The sequence below is a fragment of the Phodopus roborovskii genome, unplaced genomic scaffold, assembly GCF_943737965.1.
Source record: "Phodopus roborovskii unplaced genomic scaffold, PHOROB, whole genome shotgun sequence".
Classification (NCBI taxonomy): Eukaryota; Metazoa; Chordata; class Mammalia; order Rodentia; family Cricetidae; genus Phodopus; species Phodopus roborovskii.
The window spans coordinates 2,412,335-2,431,078 of record NW_026126443.1 but is presented as its reverse complement, the minus strand read 5'-3'; the positions used below and the strand labels follow the sequence as shown (position 1 = coordinate 2,431,078).

At 39.8% G+C, this 18,744-nt stretch overlaps 1 protein-coding gene across 1 annotated transcript in view; it reads left to right on the top strand.

Moving 5' to 3' along the window:
- Positions 1-18,744, top strand: part of Grin3a (glutamate ionotropic receptor NMDA type subunit 3A) — a 187,026-nt gene that overhangs the window by 145,552 nt on the left and 22,730 nt on the right. The window contains 1 exon segment of the mRNA XM_051187802.1: positions 4,104-4,255. Coding sequence (XP_051043759.1) covers positions 4,104-4,255 — 152 coding nt within the window.

The window sequence follows — 18,744 nt, the reverse complement described above, 5'->3', positions numbered from 1 at the left end:
GATGGAGTAGAATGATTTAATATTCATTATTTCCTAGGTAGCCATTTTTTATAAATGTCTTTGTAACTTCAACATAGCTTTCCCTTGGGGACTCTTACTGCTTGTGTCATAGTACCAAATTATGTCCTTAGCATATGTAGGGTTGATTGTAAGTCACTTTTCAAACTTTTTTATGTATTTCGGTCTCCCCTACTTTAAAGAAGGACACTATCAAAAATCAATCTAGGATGCCCTTGTCTTCCTTTTATTCAGTAGCAATTTCTCATCCACAGAATGTCCTCACTCTCTCCATTGTGCCTTGGTTGTTATGTATTACCTGTATTGAGTTTATGCCTCACCTATCTTTTTCCCAAGAAAAGTCGTATACCTTTCGACTGTGCTGTACACCACCGCATATACCTCAGCTCCACATGCCACCCTAACCTCCCACAGATAGACTCTGTATCCAACTTAACTCAGACACCTCCATAACATTATACATATTTTGTGGGACTCATGAGCAAATAAATATGTGCAAAATCAGTATTTTCCAAATAAAAATTGAAAGATACCCTGCCATTATTACACTGACATGGATTGAAATTATTAGCTTTAAGGGGAATCTTTATGATTTTTCTAATTAGTGAGGGCCCTTCCTACTTGGTTTTCTGACATACATTAGGGCTATTCTTATATTCACTTCAAAATGTATTGCTATGTTTATAAACAAAATCTGTCTATGAACAATATTTTTGGCTAATGAAAACTTACTTTTGAAGAGTGGGGTTTTTTTTTCATTTATTTGTGTATGTGTGTCTTTGTGAGTATCTGATGCATAAAGAGGGGAACCCACAGAGGACAGAGGGGGGCATTGATCCCCTAGAGCTGAAATTACAAACTGTTGTGAGCCTCCCGATATAGGTGCTGAGAAACTCGGGCCCCCTGGAAGAGCAATGAGTGCCCTTAACTGCTGAGCCACTTCTTCAGCTCCAAGACTAGTTTCTTAATAAATTAATTACCTAATTGGGGAAGGATGGCATCCACTCAGTTACATAGATTAGGTCCATACTGAATTGAAGGAAATAGGCCAAGTGTTCCCTTGGCTTGTATTGGATATAGTGGAATGAACATGGATTTTTACAATCTAGCAGATCTACTTTCAAACATTAGTTTTGTTGGCTACTGACTGAGATTTTGGCAGTTTAATCATTCAAGTTTCAAATCTCTTTAGGTAATACTCTGTAATGGGTCCATACATGAAGACTATATATGACACATAGACAAACTTGGTATATCCTAAACTTTATGTTAGAATCCTAGGGTGATCTGACTGAACTGTGTGTCACAAAATAGTCAAACTTTATGTCTAATGCATAATTTACACTATGGATAAATAGTAAATAGTAGCTTAAAATGTGCTACTATTAAAGAACAGTGCCTGATAACAATGTAGAAAGTCCTTGCTAAATTTGTTGTTGGAAGCTATTGCTCCAGTGGGGAAAATGCATTAGTATTCAGCAGTTAACCCAAGCAGGATATCCTATATGTCAACCTATTTCAATCACATAATTCCAAATCCTTTCCCACTATGTTTTCAATATCCATCTTTTTCTCCTCCCTCCCATTGCTTGTCTCAATTGTAAAGAAACTACTTAAAGTAGTTAACTGTTTAATATGTCTCCCCACAAACATGCATGGACCATTTTACTTTGTAGATATTTTCTCAATAAAGTATTTGATAAATGAACAGATGGATGGTTGAGAGTCAATAGATTAATGAATATTATTATACATAGGCCTTGTATAGCACCCAACATGGTAATATATACTGAAAATATGTTTGGGAAACTGAATTACCAGTAACATTCAAAACATTTTTTAAAGAAAATGAAAACTTCCTTAGAAATTTACCTGTGGGCTGGAGGGTGACTCAGCTGTTGGAAGCACTTGCTGCTCTTGCAGAGGACATCAGGTAGTTCACACACCACTAGTATCTACAGATCCAGGGTATCTGGTGCCCTCTTCTGTCTTCTTTGGGCACCCGATATACACATGGTGTACTTACACACAGAGAGATATTCATAATGCACAGTTTTTTTAATCTTCAAAATAGCATAGTCACAACTATACAAAATGTAACTTAATTAAAACACCAGTGACTCATTCAACTTCTATTCCTGTCAGTCTTGCCTTTTAATTCAAAACCACCAGTCACAAAGAAGACCTGTTTAGTATCTATTTGAACAGAAAAGTTTACATTACACTTTTGACATTGTCATTATTTTCTAGATGCTGCATTCTTAAGAAACAAACAGAATTGCCACAAAAAAAAAACATGCAATGCTTTAAAACTCAAGAGCTGTTTAGTACTACATATTTCTATTACACATCACTGGTCTCATATTCTTCAAATGAATTGTATATCTGCATTAAGAAAAAGACAAAAACTAGCAACTTTGGAATTGAGTTGTAAAGTGAATAATCAGAGCAGGTATTTGACTCATTAAGTATGAATCTTTGACAGCCTTTTAGTCTTTAATCTATGAAAAGGGAACTAACTGCATTTTTAATTTGTCTTCCTCAATCATCTCGAAGGCAAAAAGAAAAATCTTTCTTTCTTTTTGACTGTGAGATCTAATAACCAAAACAAGATGTAGTTAATTAGCCTCTTTCACATGGTTCCTCAAAGTGATTAGCAGTGTGTTAACAGTTAGGAAAGCCATGGAGTCAGACAGTGTAAGAATACACTGTCTAGGATGATTACTAAAACTCTGATAATACACCCAACTTTGTTCTCTTTGTCTATCCCCTTTCCTGCTTCCCCATGCTTTGAATAACTGTCATCTTGGATCTCAAAATTATATCCTTGATTTGTTTTAATGTTCTATCCACCCATATGCATTCTTAAAACATATATTAATGTATCTTTTTACATGAAAAAATAAATTCATACTGCAGGTTTCAGAAGAATGGCATTTTCCCCAATAGAATATTGCTAAGAGGTATGCATACAAATCTATCCATTTCTAACTCATATATCTCAGTTATGTAATGTTCCAATCATTAAAATATTCAATTTATTTTCTCATGGTTTTGTTGAAGAGCATCAGGGTTCTTTTCAAGTTTTGTGGTTATGAAACAGTATTCTTAACCATATCTCCTGGTGTACTTGTGTGGGGAAGTTGTTTAGAAATGTTCTTAGGTGTTAATATACATGTTTAACTACATGAAAGATTACCAAATTGTTTTCCAAAGTAACTACATCAATGTGCATTCTTTCCATATCTTCTCTAATATTTGTCATTACTGCTTGTTTGACAATTAAAGTTAGTCATTGTTAGTCCTTGTAATCTTTAACCTCTCATGGTGTATTATTTGTTCATTTGGTATTATGGTTTGAATATATGTCTTCTATCAGTTCTTATGTTAAGGGTTTGATTCCCAATTGATGGGCTTTGGAGAAGTGAATGACTCCTGGGGGCTCTGACCTAATCAATGGATAATCCCTTGATGAATTCATAATATGACAATATTGTTTGGAGTTATATCTATGAAGGCTACATTTTACCTTCTCCCTCTCTTGTATGCCCTTCTGTTTCCTGGATGTCAATGTAAACTCCTCTTCTAATTCTTCTCCATGTTAATGGATTGAAAACTCTGAGACTGAACTGAAATAGATAACTTTTTCCTCAGTTATTTTGCTCTAATAATGCCTTCCCAAACATACCCAGTGGTGTACTTTCCTAACCTTCTAGTCATTTCTCAATCCAACCAAACTGACAATTAAGATTAACCATCACATGAAATTTTATTGGGAAAGATGGCTAGGAAATCCCAGACCTGGTAAGCACCTCAAACATTGCCTCTAAAAGCACTGGGAAGAAAAAGGAAGAGGTCATAAGATATTTTACAAATATAACCTGAACATCTCTACTTTTCAGACTCAGACTAATTGCGTCTTCTCAGAGATGCAGCTCTAAGTATATCCTGGAGCCCTAAGATGGAAATGTAATACAGGTTCACCATACCCTTATTACCAGATCCTGTGGCAATATTACAGAAGTATGGTGGCCACCTCTTAGAAAAAGTATAAAGAACTCATGTGAGATTGCATTTTCTTCTAGGATATGGCATTGGTCTCCCTCCCAACTCTCCATTGACCTCTAACATATCTGAGCTCATCAGTCAATATAAATCTCACGGGTTTATGGATGTGCTACATGACAAGTGGTACAAGGTGGTTCCCTGCGGAAAGAGAAGCTTTGCTGTCACTGAGGTATGGAAAGACTGCTGGTAATGCTGATACTTTTTATAGCTTTCCTTTGAAAACTATAAGAACATTAGGTTAGTTGTGCCTTCTAACCTATAATGTACCAGGATCCATGACACATAGATCACCTGTGTATTTGCTTGAAAACTGTACATTCCTACAATAATGTTCAGTGAGGCATGTTTGTTTTCAATTTAAATGTGATTTTATTCCAGTGGATAAAAGTCAAAATTCAACTTCTGTCCCATAAACTATCCTGAAATATCTCTAAATATGGAAGAAATTTTTCTAAATTGTAGCAAGAATATCTGGGACTAACAATGAATAGTGTTTTGTTTTGTTTTAACCATGAATAGATGGTTCTGATGTAGTTCTCACAACATCCCTTAAAATCTAACTCAGAACATTGCTAAGTCCCCAGTGATGAGTGTTGAGCAATAAGACCTTTGTTGATTTAAAATTTAGACATACCTTAACTAATAACTGTCAGGTTATAGTATGATAATTTTTCAAAACTGAAAACAACCAGTGCTTCTTATGTATTTAAGGGAGTAATAGCAAGAGTTGCCATGTGACTGGGCTAAGGCACACAAGTAGTCAAAATTTCTTCTTTTTGTTGAAATGCTATGTCTTTACAGTGTAATTAAAAAGAAGTTTGCAAAATAAGGCACAATTCAGACGATTGAAATAGGAGGCTGAAAACTGTAACCAGTGCCACAGCCCAAATACTCTAAAGAGCCAAATAAAACAAGTACAAGGCCATCCTGACATTAAAAAGAGAAGAAGAAAGCCAATAACTGTTCAAATAGCCTCTATTTGTCCAGAATTCCCAACAGAGTGCCTTCCTGTATGACATCTGCTCTTGAATATCCTGCAGGCATCTCAAATTTTACTTGTCACAAACTGGAGCCTTAATGTTTCCTCTTCACTCTGCTTTTTCTATTCTTGGTGGTGGTACTTCTGTGTGCCTAGTCATACTTTCAATATATTGGGATGGATTCTTCCTACCTCTCATGTCCACCTTTTATATCCTCTCATGCCCACCTTTTGCATCCATCAACAATCCATATCTTCTATGAAATAGGTCTCAAATATGCCCACATATGTAGTGAGATAGTCCTTCTGTGGCACTGACCACGCCCATTGGGGAAGGTGGGAGAGGGGAGCGGAGTCTGCAGCCTGGGTAAAACCCAGGTCCCGTGAAAATCCTAATCCCACTTCTGACACCAGATATCGCAGTTAAATAAGGATCAGGATAAACAAGTAGGCCGAATAGATGTTTATTCAGGGAGAAATAACTTACAACCTAGACAGATAAATACCAGGAAATTCCACCCAATGCTCTCCTGTCCCAGTCCCTCCAGCAAGAGAGCTTTTCATGGCTCCCTCTCTGACCTTCCACCACAGGTCACTTCCGCCAATGGGCGTGGTCAGTGCCACAGAAGGACTATCTCACTACACACCTATTGTCAGCTCTGGTGTCATCACTCTGACCAAGCTGTCATTCCTTCCCTAGATCACTACAAAAGTCTGTTATCAGGTCTGTTTTACACATGCCTTCCATTAGTTGTCTTCCACATAGCAATTCATTCTTCTGTTTGTCACCCATGCTCTCTGGAACAAAATCTGAAATGTTGGCATGCCCTGAAATACCTTCCCTTGCTTTCTTCTCAGCCCTTTCTCATGCCACTATCCAGTTCATCTGTACCACAATGTTCATTTTAGAAAGAAGATGATCCATGCCTTCCCTGACTTGGATTCCCTAAACCTGCTGTTGCATCTTTCCCCTCAAATGCTCTTCCCCACTGACATTTGCTCAATTAATGCCTTCATATTACAAAATCCCAGCTAAGGGACTATGGATGAAGTTCAGTGGTACACTATCTGCCTAGAATGTTCAAGGCCTTTGGTTTAATCCCAGTGCTACAAAAAATAAACAGAAGAGTCAACAAAAGAGTAAACTCACAGCTAGCATCTCTCTTTTTTAAATCTCAGTAGACACTGGCCAATATAAATCATACTTCCCTTTTTGATCTCATGTATCTTATATCATTTAATAGCACTCAGACATAACTATTACTGTTTTATGTTTTAAACATAAATATATTTTAAACATAATTATAATCAGAGTATTTCTAATGCATCTTTTCCTTGAACTATAAGAGCTCTAGGGCAAAGACTGCCTTATATTTTCAGTGCCTTCAAATAAAGTAGATACTCAAGATGTTAAGTAGATAAACCAGAGAAAAGAAATAAAGGTCTATAGGAACTCATAGAGACTATGGCAGCATGCATAGGTCCTGAACAAGCTCAAGCCAGATGAGTCCCAGTGCTGAGAAGGGGAAGCAGACAGAAGCTCTCATCCCTAACCAATAAGCTATCAATAACAGCTTGCAAAGAAAAATTCTTTCTCCAAGTACTTTTCTCACTGGGTGTATAAACCACACTTAAGGGTAGGTCCATAGGCCCATGCCCGTGCCCAACAATGAGATACCCAACACACACACACACACACACACACACACACACACACACCCTACCTGAGAGAGTAGAGAGAGAGAGAGAGAGACACTCAACATTTTTGTCTCATATTGTTTGTTTGAGCACTCTTTATCTTACTTGTATATTATTGCCTTCTGCTTGTATATTATAGTTTCCAATTATAGTTTCCACTTCAAAGCCCACACCTATTATCTTTCTGGGAGCCATGATGAAAATAAATATAAGATCGGCGAAAGCCAGACATAAGGGTACATACCTATAAACACAGAGGTGGAGACACTGAGGAGGAGAGTTACAAGTTCAAGACCAGTTTGGGCTTTATAGCAAGACTTTGCCTGAGGGTGGGGATAGATGAGGTGTCAACAATGGAAAGCTTTATAATCAGAAAAAGGATGCCTGACTTTAAATGTTTAAAATAATTATTGTATGTAAAAATGACAGTATCAGAGCTAACAGTGTTTTCAAGATGAAAACCTATTTCTCGTCTGGGTAATTGATGGCATTTTATCTCTGTTGGTGAGTATTTATATAGCTTTTCCTAAAGGAAATAAGTCTTGGCTTATACCAGTCAGCAAATTCAGCCAAGAAAGAAAGGAAGTCAGTTGCTTACATTGAGCTAAATAACAATCACTTGGAGTTCTCTGTGGTGTCTGTCACCGACTTAAATCAAAATCTCCAAATGATTCAAATGTAACAGGAAGGCATTAGCCATAAGGAAACTCTCAGCCATATTCTCCAGCCAGAATTACTGAATAAATGTAACATCCAGGCCATTTCAGAGGGTCATCAAACAAACCAAGCCTCTTGCTGTGCATGGCTCTTCAGACTCAGAACTCAGCTCCACTTGGACACAGTTTTGAAGAGTGAATATACTCGCAAGGCCTCTGCAAAATGTATTATTTTGTGAACACACCTAGTACAAAGCCTGACATATCTGAAACTATGTATTTTTGGGTTTGAATGCTGATTTTTGTCAAGTAGAGCTTGTTAACTGCTCTTGCATCTGAGAGGCTCCATCTGGGAAGGGGTGTCATAAAACATGCCATTTTTCCCATAAGAATAAAACATGATTTGTGGAAGCATCTAGCAAAAAAAAACTGATACAATAAGTGGTAAATAACAGAAATACTATTTCTTCTCCCTCTAGTCAGAAGGAACATCCAATTATTCTTAGAAAAACATTCGAAGAAAACTACAATTGTATCGTTTCATGGTTTGTTGCTGCCTGTGTCTAAACCAGTCACTGGTAAGATAATGTGATCGCCATAATAGATTAGGCCAATAAAAACTCTGGAGCCGGTAATGATGAAACCTACCTTATGGCACATAGAGAAGGGTGGAGGCATGAACAAAGGATTGCCTTGAGATAGGGGAGGGAGCAGAATGGATGCAGTATAGACAGCCAACAGCTTCCTCTACAAATGCCCTGCAAAGTTACCATTTATGCTATGAAATATTTGGATTTTTCCATCTGTACAGGCTCTGATAAAGAGAGCCCAGCTTCTCTGAACATCTTCCTGTAATATGAACATCTAGTATTCTGTATGGTGTTGATAGTTGAGAGCATCATCTATAGAGGCTCCCAGTTCTACCAGCTGTGAAATACAGGACATGATCCATAACCACTCTGAGTCTCCTCTTCTGTAAACTGACTGAAAGTAACGCATACTTCATAGATTAGAATAAAACCAAGTCAACTGAGGCCTCTAAAATACTAATCAGGAGTTAGAGAGAGGGCTGGGGAATTAAGACCACTTCCTTCTTTTCCAGAGGTCCTAGACTCAGGTTACAGCACCTACATGGTATCATATAACCATATAACTCCAATTCCAGGAAATCTGATGCTCTCTTCTGACCTCCAAAGGCACCAGACATGTATGTGGTACACAGAAATATGCAGGCAAATCACTCATAAACAAATAAATCTAAATAAAAATGAGTATATTCAGACATAATAATAAAGATTATGAGTTTTTACCATAAATGATCCATGGATATATAGATTTTATCAGCACTTTATTTTTTAATGAAACAAATATTTTATGTATATGCATGTTATATATATGTACATAGATATACATTATTTTTTTCTTATTTTACATATCGATCCCAGTTCCCTCTCCTTCCCTCCCATGCACCACAACCCCCCTCCCATCCCATTCCCCCACACACTCCACAGGTGATGCCTTCTAGGAGGGATCATCAAAATCTATCAAGTCCTTTAGAGTATGGTCTAAGCCTCCCTTCTGTCTCTAGACTAAGAGAGTATCTCTCCATGGGGAATGTGTTCCAAAGTCCTTTCGTGCACCAGGGATACATCCTGCTTTCAGTGTCAGAGGTCCCTTAGACTGCCCAGGCCTTCTAACTGAGACCCATGATAAGGGAATCTGAGTCAGTTCAATGCTGGTTTTACATCTATCAGTCTGGGGGCCCATGAGCTCCCCCCTTGTTCAGGTCAGCTGTCTCTGAAGCCTGGTCTTGAACCCTTTTCTTATCACTCCTCCCTCTCTGCAATGGAATCCAGAAGTTCAGCTCAGTGGTTAACTCTGGGTGTCTGCTTCTGTTTCCATCAGCTACTAGATAAGGGCTCTACGGATGGCATATAAGGTAGTTATCAATCTCATTATCAGAGAAGGGCCTTTAAGGTAGCCTCTCCACTGTTGCTCAGATTGTTAATTGGGGTCATCCTTGTAAGTCTCTGAACATTTCTCTAGAGTCAGTTTTCTCTTCAATGGCTCCCTCTATTATGGTTATTATGGTATCTTTTTTTTTTTTTTTTTTTTTTTTTTTTTTGGCTCTGGTCTATTCCTCCCCTGACTGGATCTTCCCAGTCCCACATGTTCTCTTCTTCTCCCTTCTCTTTCTCCTAACTTCCTCTCCACTCACTACCCACCTCACTCCCAATATGCTCATGCTCAGGAGATCTTGTTCCTTTTCTCATGTGAGACCTTGTATGAATCTCTTAGGTTCCTCTTTGTATCCTAGTTTCTCTGGCAGTGTGAATTATAGGCTGGTGATCTTTTGCTCTATGTGTAAAATCCATATATGAGTGAGTACATACCATGTTCCTCTTTTTATGTCTGGGTCACCTCACTCAGGATGGTTTCTTCAAGTTCCATCCATTTGCCTTTTATCGGCATTTTTAAATAAAGCCAAAGTAATAGTATATAAAAAAAGAGAGACTTCAAAAAAATAAGCATAAACATAAGCTATGCATAAATAGATGCAAAATACACCAACACTTCTTCAACAAAAATATTTTGGTTTTTGTCCTATACTTATAACTTTACTGTGTTCTGTGCGTGTGTGTGTGTGTGTGTGTGTGTGTGTGTGTGTAAGAGTTTGCATGCATGCATACCCAACATGCATGGCAGGGTGTATGTGTAGAGGTCAAACAACAACCTGCAAGGGTCTTTTTTCTACCATATGGGCTCCAGTAAGAGAACATGGTTGTCAGGCTCAAGAACAGCACTTCTCCCTCCTCAGTCATCTCAATAGCCTTTAATCAAGAATTTAGCAAGCAAGATTGGGAGAGAGATCTGCAGAAATCTTTGGTGTGGTTAGCTGGAAGTGTTAGAATAGAGGCTGTTCTCAGAGCAAGTAGTGTTTGTTAAGACAACCTGGGCTCACTTCCCAGGTTGATTGAATTTGGGTGGTAGAAGGAAGTATAAAGAAAGGGGGAAAGATGTGCTTATAACTGAGCCTTCAGTCGCAGAAGGAAAAGGTAATTCTGGTGATACCTGTATTTAGAGAGAGAAGGCAATGTCAATGAACATGCATAGCACTATCATTCCTTCTAAGACAGTGGTTCTCAACCTTCCTAATACTGTGACCCTTTAATACAGTTCCTCATGTTGTGGTGAACCCAAAATCATGACATTTTTTTGTTGATACTTCATAACTGTAATTTTATTACTGCTATGAATTGTAACATAATTCTGAAATGTAAGATACCTGATAATGCAACCCCCGTGAAAAAAAATCATTAACCTCCAAAGAGTTTGTGACCCACAGTTAGAGAACCACTGTTCTGATGATGATCTATACTATGAAATATCCTCATTTATGCAATTATAAACAATTCTATAAGATGTTCACCATATGCATTTAAATGGCAATGCAGTCCACCTTTGGGCACAGACTGGCATGTTTGTCTTGAAGAACCTAAAACAGGACCTTAGGATCACCCTTACATAACCTACAGATATTGTGTCACCAAAGCAACCAGGCCTGTGTTCATTGGCATCTCTGGATCTCCTCTGTAAAGACTTCCCATTTTCTTTGTTCACTAAACCTATACACAATTTCCCACCTCTTGTATTTGCTGTTCTGTTCTGTTTCGTAATGATTTCCCAGAAAAAGAAAATTCTGTAGAAGAAATGTGGCTAGTAGCACTTCTCTTACTTACTCTTTCGTCAGATGTCCTGCACTGCAACAGTGTGTTTATGCAGAGAAACAAGGATCTTAGAAAATCTTTCCACCCAGATCCCTATGAGTCATCCCTCTGTGCCATAAATGGAAGAGTGGCTTAGTGAACACATCTCCCTTCCCCTTCTTCCCCCATCATCCCAGGAGAGGGTCAAAGGACTCAACACCACACAAGTATGTATGCTTTTCACTGGACCATTCCAAAAGGTGCTCTTGACCTTGGAGGAAAACATCCCTCAGTTTGTTTCTGACCTCACACTCTATTGTTCCAAGTATAGTCCCAGTCAATGTCTGTTCCCACAAAGTAATTAAACACTTTCTTTCGATATGAAAAATGTCTGAATTTGGACAATGATTTATGTGGTCACCTAGTATGAAATCATAAAAGATACTTCTGGCCCTCCATTTCTGGTAATTGGATATTCACACTTGGCCTCAAGTGGGAACCTTGATCTAGTCACCTCCCATCTCTTCACAACATTGTTGATCTACCATTTCCCTGGAAGATTAATTCATTTTAGAAAAATCCAAGGTTGTATCTTGCTCCCTAGAGTTACCAGGATTTTTTAAGTCCAGCTCTGCAGATCAAACTGTGACAACTTTTAGAGAGTAATATTAAATTGACCTCAGAAGTGTCCCCACAGTGCTCACAGCCCAACTGTATTCTGTCACAGTGGACTCATTGCTGATCAGTTCTTTTGGGGAAAACATATGGCAGGGTATAAATTCCATTCCTCTTCCTTTGACTCAGCAGAAACATCCAATACAATTTTTAAGTTGCAGAGTGAATTTAAGAACTCCAGGGCAACAGTCCTATGAAGCTTGTTTTTACAAACCAGGGACAGAAGGCAGCTGATTACAGTTTAACGAGCTCCCCAGATTCATCAAGGCATTACTCAAGTGGATGATGAGCCCCCTCTTTGCAAGTGTCCTTTAAACAATGTTTTGAATAATTGCACCTTTTAACTAAAAGAGGCTGAAAAGAAGAGGAAATAGTGGTCTTGGCAGAGAGGAAAAAGCATCCTCACTGACAGAGGGGAGAAAATATTGTTTAAGTAAGTCAGCACAATTCCAAGACTAGATAAAGAGTTGCCACTATTACCATTCCAAGGCTGTAAGGAGAAAATGGGGAGGGTCATTCTCAGAACCAAGGCAAGTAATGGGATGGACTTTTCTAGGAAACTGGCCACTTGGTTGGTGGCGTTTGATATCAATATGGGGGAGAGCTTGCCAACATGCCCAAGTCCCTAGATTCAATCATCAGTACAACAAAGAAGGAGAAGATGACAAAGGAGAAGATGGAGGAAATGGTTATTTAATTAGGGGCTTAGCCATCCCCCCACAACCTGACTGAAAGAGAGCTAGGGAACAAATACCCTTTCTCTGTCTCCCCCCACACTCAGATGTTTTACCTTTGTCATGGGGTAAGAAGACTATCTGTGTGGTCCCTTGAAGTTAATTCCCAGGACACAAAAAAAGGATAAAGAAAGGTGTAAATAAATTTGGAAGGGAAAAAGCCATCTGGCACATCCTTTTGTGATAGAAATGAAAGAGAGGGTACCAGTGAAGCATTCCTAGCTGCACAGACTTCAGAAGGTCCAGCCTTCTGGAGATACAACCATCCTTAGTCGAAGGAGAGAGAAGTAGAAGCCAAGTTCACCAGAGATTACCCTGGTTCTACTATTGTGGTGAGGATGCAGCTCCAGGTGCTTGGGATAGCTACTTGACCTATCCAGAACTTCAGGCTGGATTGAATACAAGGGTTGCTACTGAGTACTAAAGGAAAGAGAAGATAGTAAGCAAGAGCTCACTGTTGTAGAGAAAGTTTTAGCCTTGGATTGGGGAAAAATAAGTATATTTAAAAACATTATCACAATGGGCTATTAAACTTCTCAATGTATCTTTTTAATTCATTTATTTTTCTTTGTTTAAACTGTTTTCATACAATGTATTTTGATAATGTTTTCCCTGCCCCACACACACACAACCTACCCCTCCAACTTCCTGTTATCAAGAGAAGTATTCACCTGAAACCTCTGCCCATTCCTGAACTTTCATCTTTCGGTCATCTCTTCCTGAACTCGCTTTCCATCCTTTCATCATCTTCCCAGTCCTTGACCTTCCCAAGCTTTGAACACTGTCCCCTATGGGGTGGGTCTCCAAGGCAGGGATGAATTGAGTCTGTCAAGCCCATTGCGTGGCAATTTTAAAAGCTGAAGTTTAATGTCTTATTATTTTGGAGCTCTGTGTGGATAGGAACAGAAGCAAAAATTATCATGGTAGTGAAATAGCCACATCAGAAAAGTCATATTAAGATGTCACAAACATAAATTATCTTCCTTTCTGAGTTGCTTCCCTATGAAAATGGAGATGTCATTTTGTTTTTCTGGCTTGGAAGAAAGTATACATGAGCTTCTTGACATATGGGTGCTGAATATGGACAGCACTTTTCAGATCTGTCTGGATACCACTATGAAGCAATTATGTGACCTCTACAGATCACTTAACTTCTCTGAAAAGGTTTCTTTTTCTTAAAATAAAAGATCCATGGGGCATAGCCATCAAGAAAGCTTTGGTTTCCAATGAGAGCTGTTAGGGGAATCTTGACTTAACCAGCTGAAGATTGGAGAAACAGGAACACAGAGAGGATGCCTAGCCTCCAGTATACCCTACCCATCCATGAGCCAGACTGACTCCCCAAAGCCACCAAAATATCCATCTGTTTATGCCAATAACTCCTCAAATATTAGTATTTGCTCACTGAGAAAAACAAAATAAAGTTTTCCTACAGTAGATCCATTTTCCTTCTGTCAGTTTTTAGAGAGAGAAAAGAGAAGGGTTTGTCAGTGCCTAAATGTGGCATGTCCTCATGGGCTCTTGAGTTTGTAAACACTTGGTCTCCAGCTGGTGAGACTATTTCTGGAAAGTTGTAAAACCTTCAAGAAGCAGAGTCTTTGTGGTAAAAGCAAACTACTCATGATATGCCTTGAGGTGTTTGTGCTCTGGCCCTACTTTCAGTCTGCCTCTACTTCCTGACTATACCTGCAATAGGAACAGCTGCCTCTGTCCCCTGCCGCCATGACCTCTCCACCAGAGTGGACTGCATCCTCCTGAGAGGCAAACAACCCCTTTCTCTACTAGGTTGCTTCTTGTCAGACACTTGATGACAACAGGAATAAAAGAAACCAATACAGTCAATCACACTGTGAAAGTCAAAGAGGATCCCATAAGTCACATCTAGAAGCTTCCATGTCAACTTCCTGTCAGTTAATCTTTAATATATTAACAGCCCAAAAGCAATGGTCTCCTAAAGGAGAAAAAAAAGCCAGGTAGAAACAACCTTAAACTAAGGCTGAGCATTCATAATTAACAATAAGTCTCCAAGTCATGATTTGGAGTCTGGCTGTCCAAGAAAGCCGACTATGAATCCTAGCACTAGAGAAGCAGAGGCAGGAGGATCTCTATAAGTTCCAGGCATCTAGGAAAATGAGCCCCTTTCTAGAAAAAGAAAATGAAGAAAAAGTAGAGGAAGTACATTGCAAGTGATATTAGGAAAGATTCCCTAAAAGTATCTCAGGAATTGACCAGACCTAGGCTCAGGAGTGTGATGATGAAAAGTCCTTTGGAAAGCTGTGGGTTGAGGAGAGTGCAAGGACACTATTGATGCTACCCTCTGTCATAAGCTGGGTGTTTGTTTCATTACTATTATTAGTAATACCACAGATTGAACTATTTTGTGTGATACAACCATGTGCTCATTTCCTAACACCAGAGCTTAATATTTTTATTTGCTCTAATGTCAATAAAACAAGAATCATAATAAAACACTCTTTTACCTCCCCCAACACCAAAGCAACCCTCCCAAACCTATATGTATCAAAAAAAAAAAAAAAAAAAAAACAGTAGTTAAGACAGTGGAAGGGGGTGGATTTTAGTACAACATTTTCTGCTTTTGACAGGGAGGACACATCTCAGCACCCTTCTGCCCCTCTCATTCTACCCACTCACGTGAACAAAGTCCTTGTTCTACGTGGCTACAGGGCCAGAAGACAGGTGGGAACAGTGACAAAAACAAGGTCATGAGTTAGAGATCAAGAAAGATTCAAAGCTGGCATCTCAAAGGAGGTAATACCTAGAGGGATTAAAAAAACTACCCAGGCAAGGTGGGAGTGAGACATTAGAAGCACGAAATAATAAGTACTGCAAAGTGTACCTGCCCCCTGAAAACATCATCCCGTTATGCATGCTTCAGGGATGCTAAAATTGCATGGGCATTCTTTCCCTTCTTCAACATGGTAAATACACACAGGTAAACCCACAAGGAAATTATAGGCCTTTAGCTTCTTCTGCATTCCTCTTTTTGGATTCCTTATTACCCCTTCAAGGCAGGAATATTGTTCTTGGATTCATTGGAGCACAGTCAGGTATAACAAAGGATTTAACTCTAAAGGAGACATCAGGATGAGCTCCCAGCTCACCAATGTGTAAGCCAGACAGCTTCCAAAATATCCGACCTAGAAGCCATCAAGATTGCTCAGTGGGTAGAGGCACTTGCTACTGTATAAACTGAGGGTTTTATCACCAGATATATAAACTGAGAACACGACTGCTCCAAGGTATGATGAGGGAAAGGATTTATTGTAAATATGTGGGAGAGGATAGCCAGAGCCATCTAAAAGAGTCCAGAGCAGAGAGAGAAAATAATAAACTCAACATGGCCAGCAGACTAAACTGGACCATGAAGGGAGACAGACAGAGATAGAGAGACAGAGAGGAAGATAAGGAGACAATCAAGAAGTGGAGCAAGAAAGAAAGGTCCAAAAGAGGAAGACAAAACAGAGTACATACTGAAATGGCAGGGTTATATGGGAATGAGAAGCTGGGGAGGGAAGGAAACCCATGAGCTGGAGAAATTTAGGGCAGGGATGAGAAGAGCTGAGGAGACCCACAGGTAGTGATGATACTTGGGGAGCTTGGAGGCCAACATGCACTTTGGTATGCTAACGGGGATCACCGACAGCCATTTTCCCCTAGTTCCTTTTGTACATGAAAACTGCCAAGCCTGAGTTCCATCCCTAGACCCAATGGTAGAGGAAGACCTGTGACCTGTGTCCTGTGACCTCCACATGGATGCTTTGGCATGAGTGCATTCCACATGCATACCCACAGATAGATGAATAAATAAATACAATAGATTCAAAAAACGATTACAACTTCAGATCTTCCCCCTTCAAAGCCAAAGATATAATAAGGCCTGCCTCAAAGTGTGAAGGTCATTTAATGAAACTGTTAGTGGAAATGTCTGGACTAACCAGTGTTCTTTCTCTCTCCCTGAGTAAGATCTAGGTCTAAGCCAAGCATGGAGGAACAGACCTATAATCCCAGCAACCAGAAACTGAGTCAGGGGCACCATCAGTTTGAAGTCAGTCTGGGCTATACAGAAAGAACCTGTCTACAAGTAAAAATAAATATATAAATAAATACAAATAAATAAACAACAAATAAATACTAAAACTAAAAACTACCAAATTATGTGCAAAGAATAATTCAGCTTGGGAAATAACTACTTCTCGTAAGACATTGCATTTGTCTAATCCCTAACTCTTAGATCATTTGCACAGAGACACATCACCAGCCTCTTACCGTTCAAAGATGGCTAGTTGTTGCTTCTGTGTGGAACTGAAGACTTCCTGATGGCAGGGAGAGACCCCCTGACCCTGAATGTTCTGACTGTGTGCTGACTGAACTAGCTTTTAGAGTGTGGTGCTGTAATTTGTTTCACTTTCTTCCAACTCCGCATTGAGGTTTCTATGGGGAAACATGGAGAAGGGCTATTCAGACCATTAGGTAGCACTTAAAACACATCTAGAAAAACAGTAACAACAACTACTGTCTACACTGCTCTGGGGGCAGGCCTTCAGCCCACACTTCGGGTTTTGCTTCCTCTTCACCCAACATCAGCAAAAAGCAGGCCTGCTTGTCTGTTGATTTCTGGTTTGTGTAGGTTGAATTCTGTTACAAGGAAAAGCAATCCAGCAAATGTCCCCATCACCTGTGGTAATGAGCAAATAAACAAATCTTGTGGAATAAGGATCTCCTCTTTTGCATTCCAGAGAGGCTCAGGCATAAATTACACCCAAGACCACATACTGTTAGTAGTTCCTGCTTTTCTCCTAAATTCCTCGAGCTAATGAATATTTATGAAATGTCATTTACTATGCAACTAGAAGGCCTGAACAGTGCTCAAATTGATTAGAGCTGTTGTGAGAGACAGGTTTCTTTCCATTTTCTCATATGTCCATGTACTGAAGTCTATGGGGCATCTCATGAATTAGGACTCCTCCCTCATCTACTTTATGCACAGAAAGTCCCTGCCTCCAGGCTCTGGAGATTCCAGCTTGAAGAAAACAAGGAATGAAAGCGAGGAGTGAGTGCCATCTAGTGGCTCTGAAGTGAGGTGTCGCAAAACAGAAATGCATGAACTTGGTGAACTATTCAAAGAGATGGTCAGCCTGTTGGGTTCTAAGGACACTTCTTCCCTCATGGGAGCAGTTAGAGTAGGTGGGATTTTGGGGACAAGGAAACATCATCTTGGGAAGCCCCTGAGTCTTTAAAGGGATTTTTGCCTGCAACTTCTACGTGTAGAGCTATCAGCCAGAAAGGCTAGGTGTTGTTCTTTTGCTGCAATGTTAGGATAAAGCTGGAAGGGGGTCCTGTATGGGGAACCATGGCAGGTGAGGGTGACTGAGGCGGGGGACAAACATGCCAGGCAGACAGAGCTTGAGTGAGAAGTTTTATTAGAAAGGGGAGAGAATATCCAGTAGCTGATGAAAACAGAAGTAGACTCCCACAGCTAAACACTGAGCCAACTCCTGGAATCCAGTTGCAGAAGAGGGAGGAGATGAGCAAAAGTCCAGGCTACAGAAACCCACTGAGACAGCTGACCTGAACAAGGGGGAGCTCATGAATCCCAGACTGATAGCTGGGAAACCAGCATAGGACCGAGCCAGAACCACTGAATGTGGGTCTCAGTTAGAAGCCTGGGCAGTCTATGGGCAGTCTCTGACAGTGGAACCAGGATGTATTGGGATGTATCCAGAGTACATTCCCCATGGAGGGATACTCCCTTAACCTAGAGACAGGAGGGAGGCTATCCCGAATGACTTGACAGAGTTTGATGATCTTTCCTGAAAGGCCTCACCCTCCCTGGGGAGTGGGTGGGGAATGGGATGGGAGGGGTTGGGGGGCATGGGAGGATGGGAGGGAGAGGGAACTGGGATCGATATACAAAATAAGAAAAAATAATTTTTAGAATGTGATTTTTAATGAAATAAACCATGTTATAATATAAAAAAAAAGAAAAGAAAAAGGAGGGAGAGGAAAGGGAAAAGAGATAAAGAGACAGGACAGAGAGAGGATAGAACAGGGAGACAGGAGCAGAAAGAGAGGAGAGCAAAGATAGCAGAAAAAGCAGTAAGAGCAGAGAGAACAAAAGGAGCCTAAATGGGTGGGGTCTGTCTTTTAAAGGGGTCCCTTGCACCTGCGTGCCGACTAGTACTCATGCA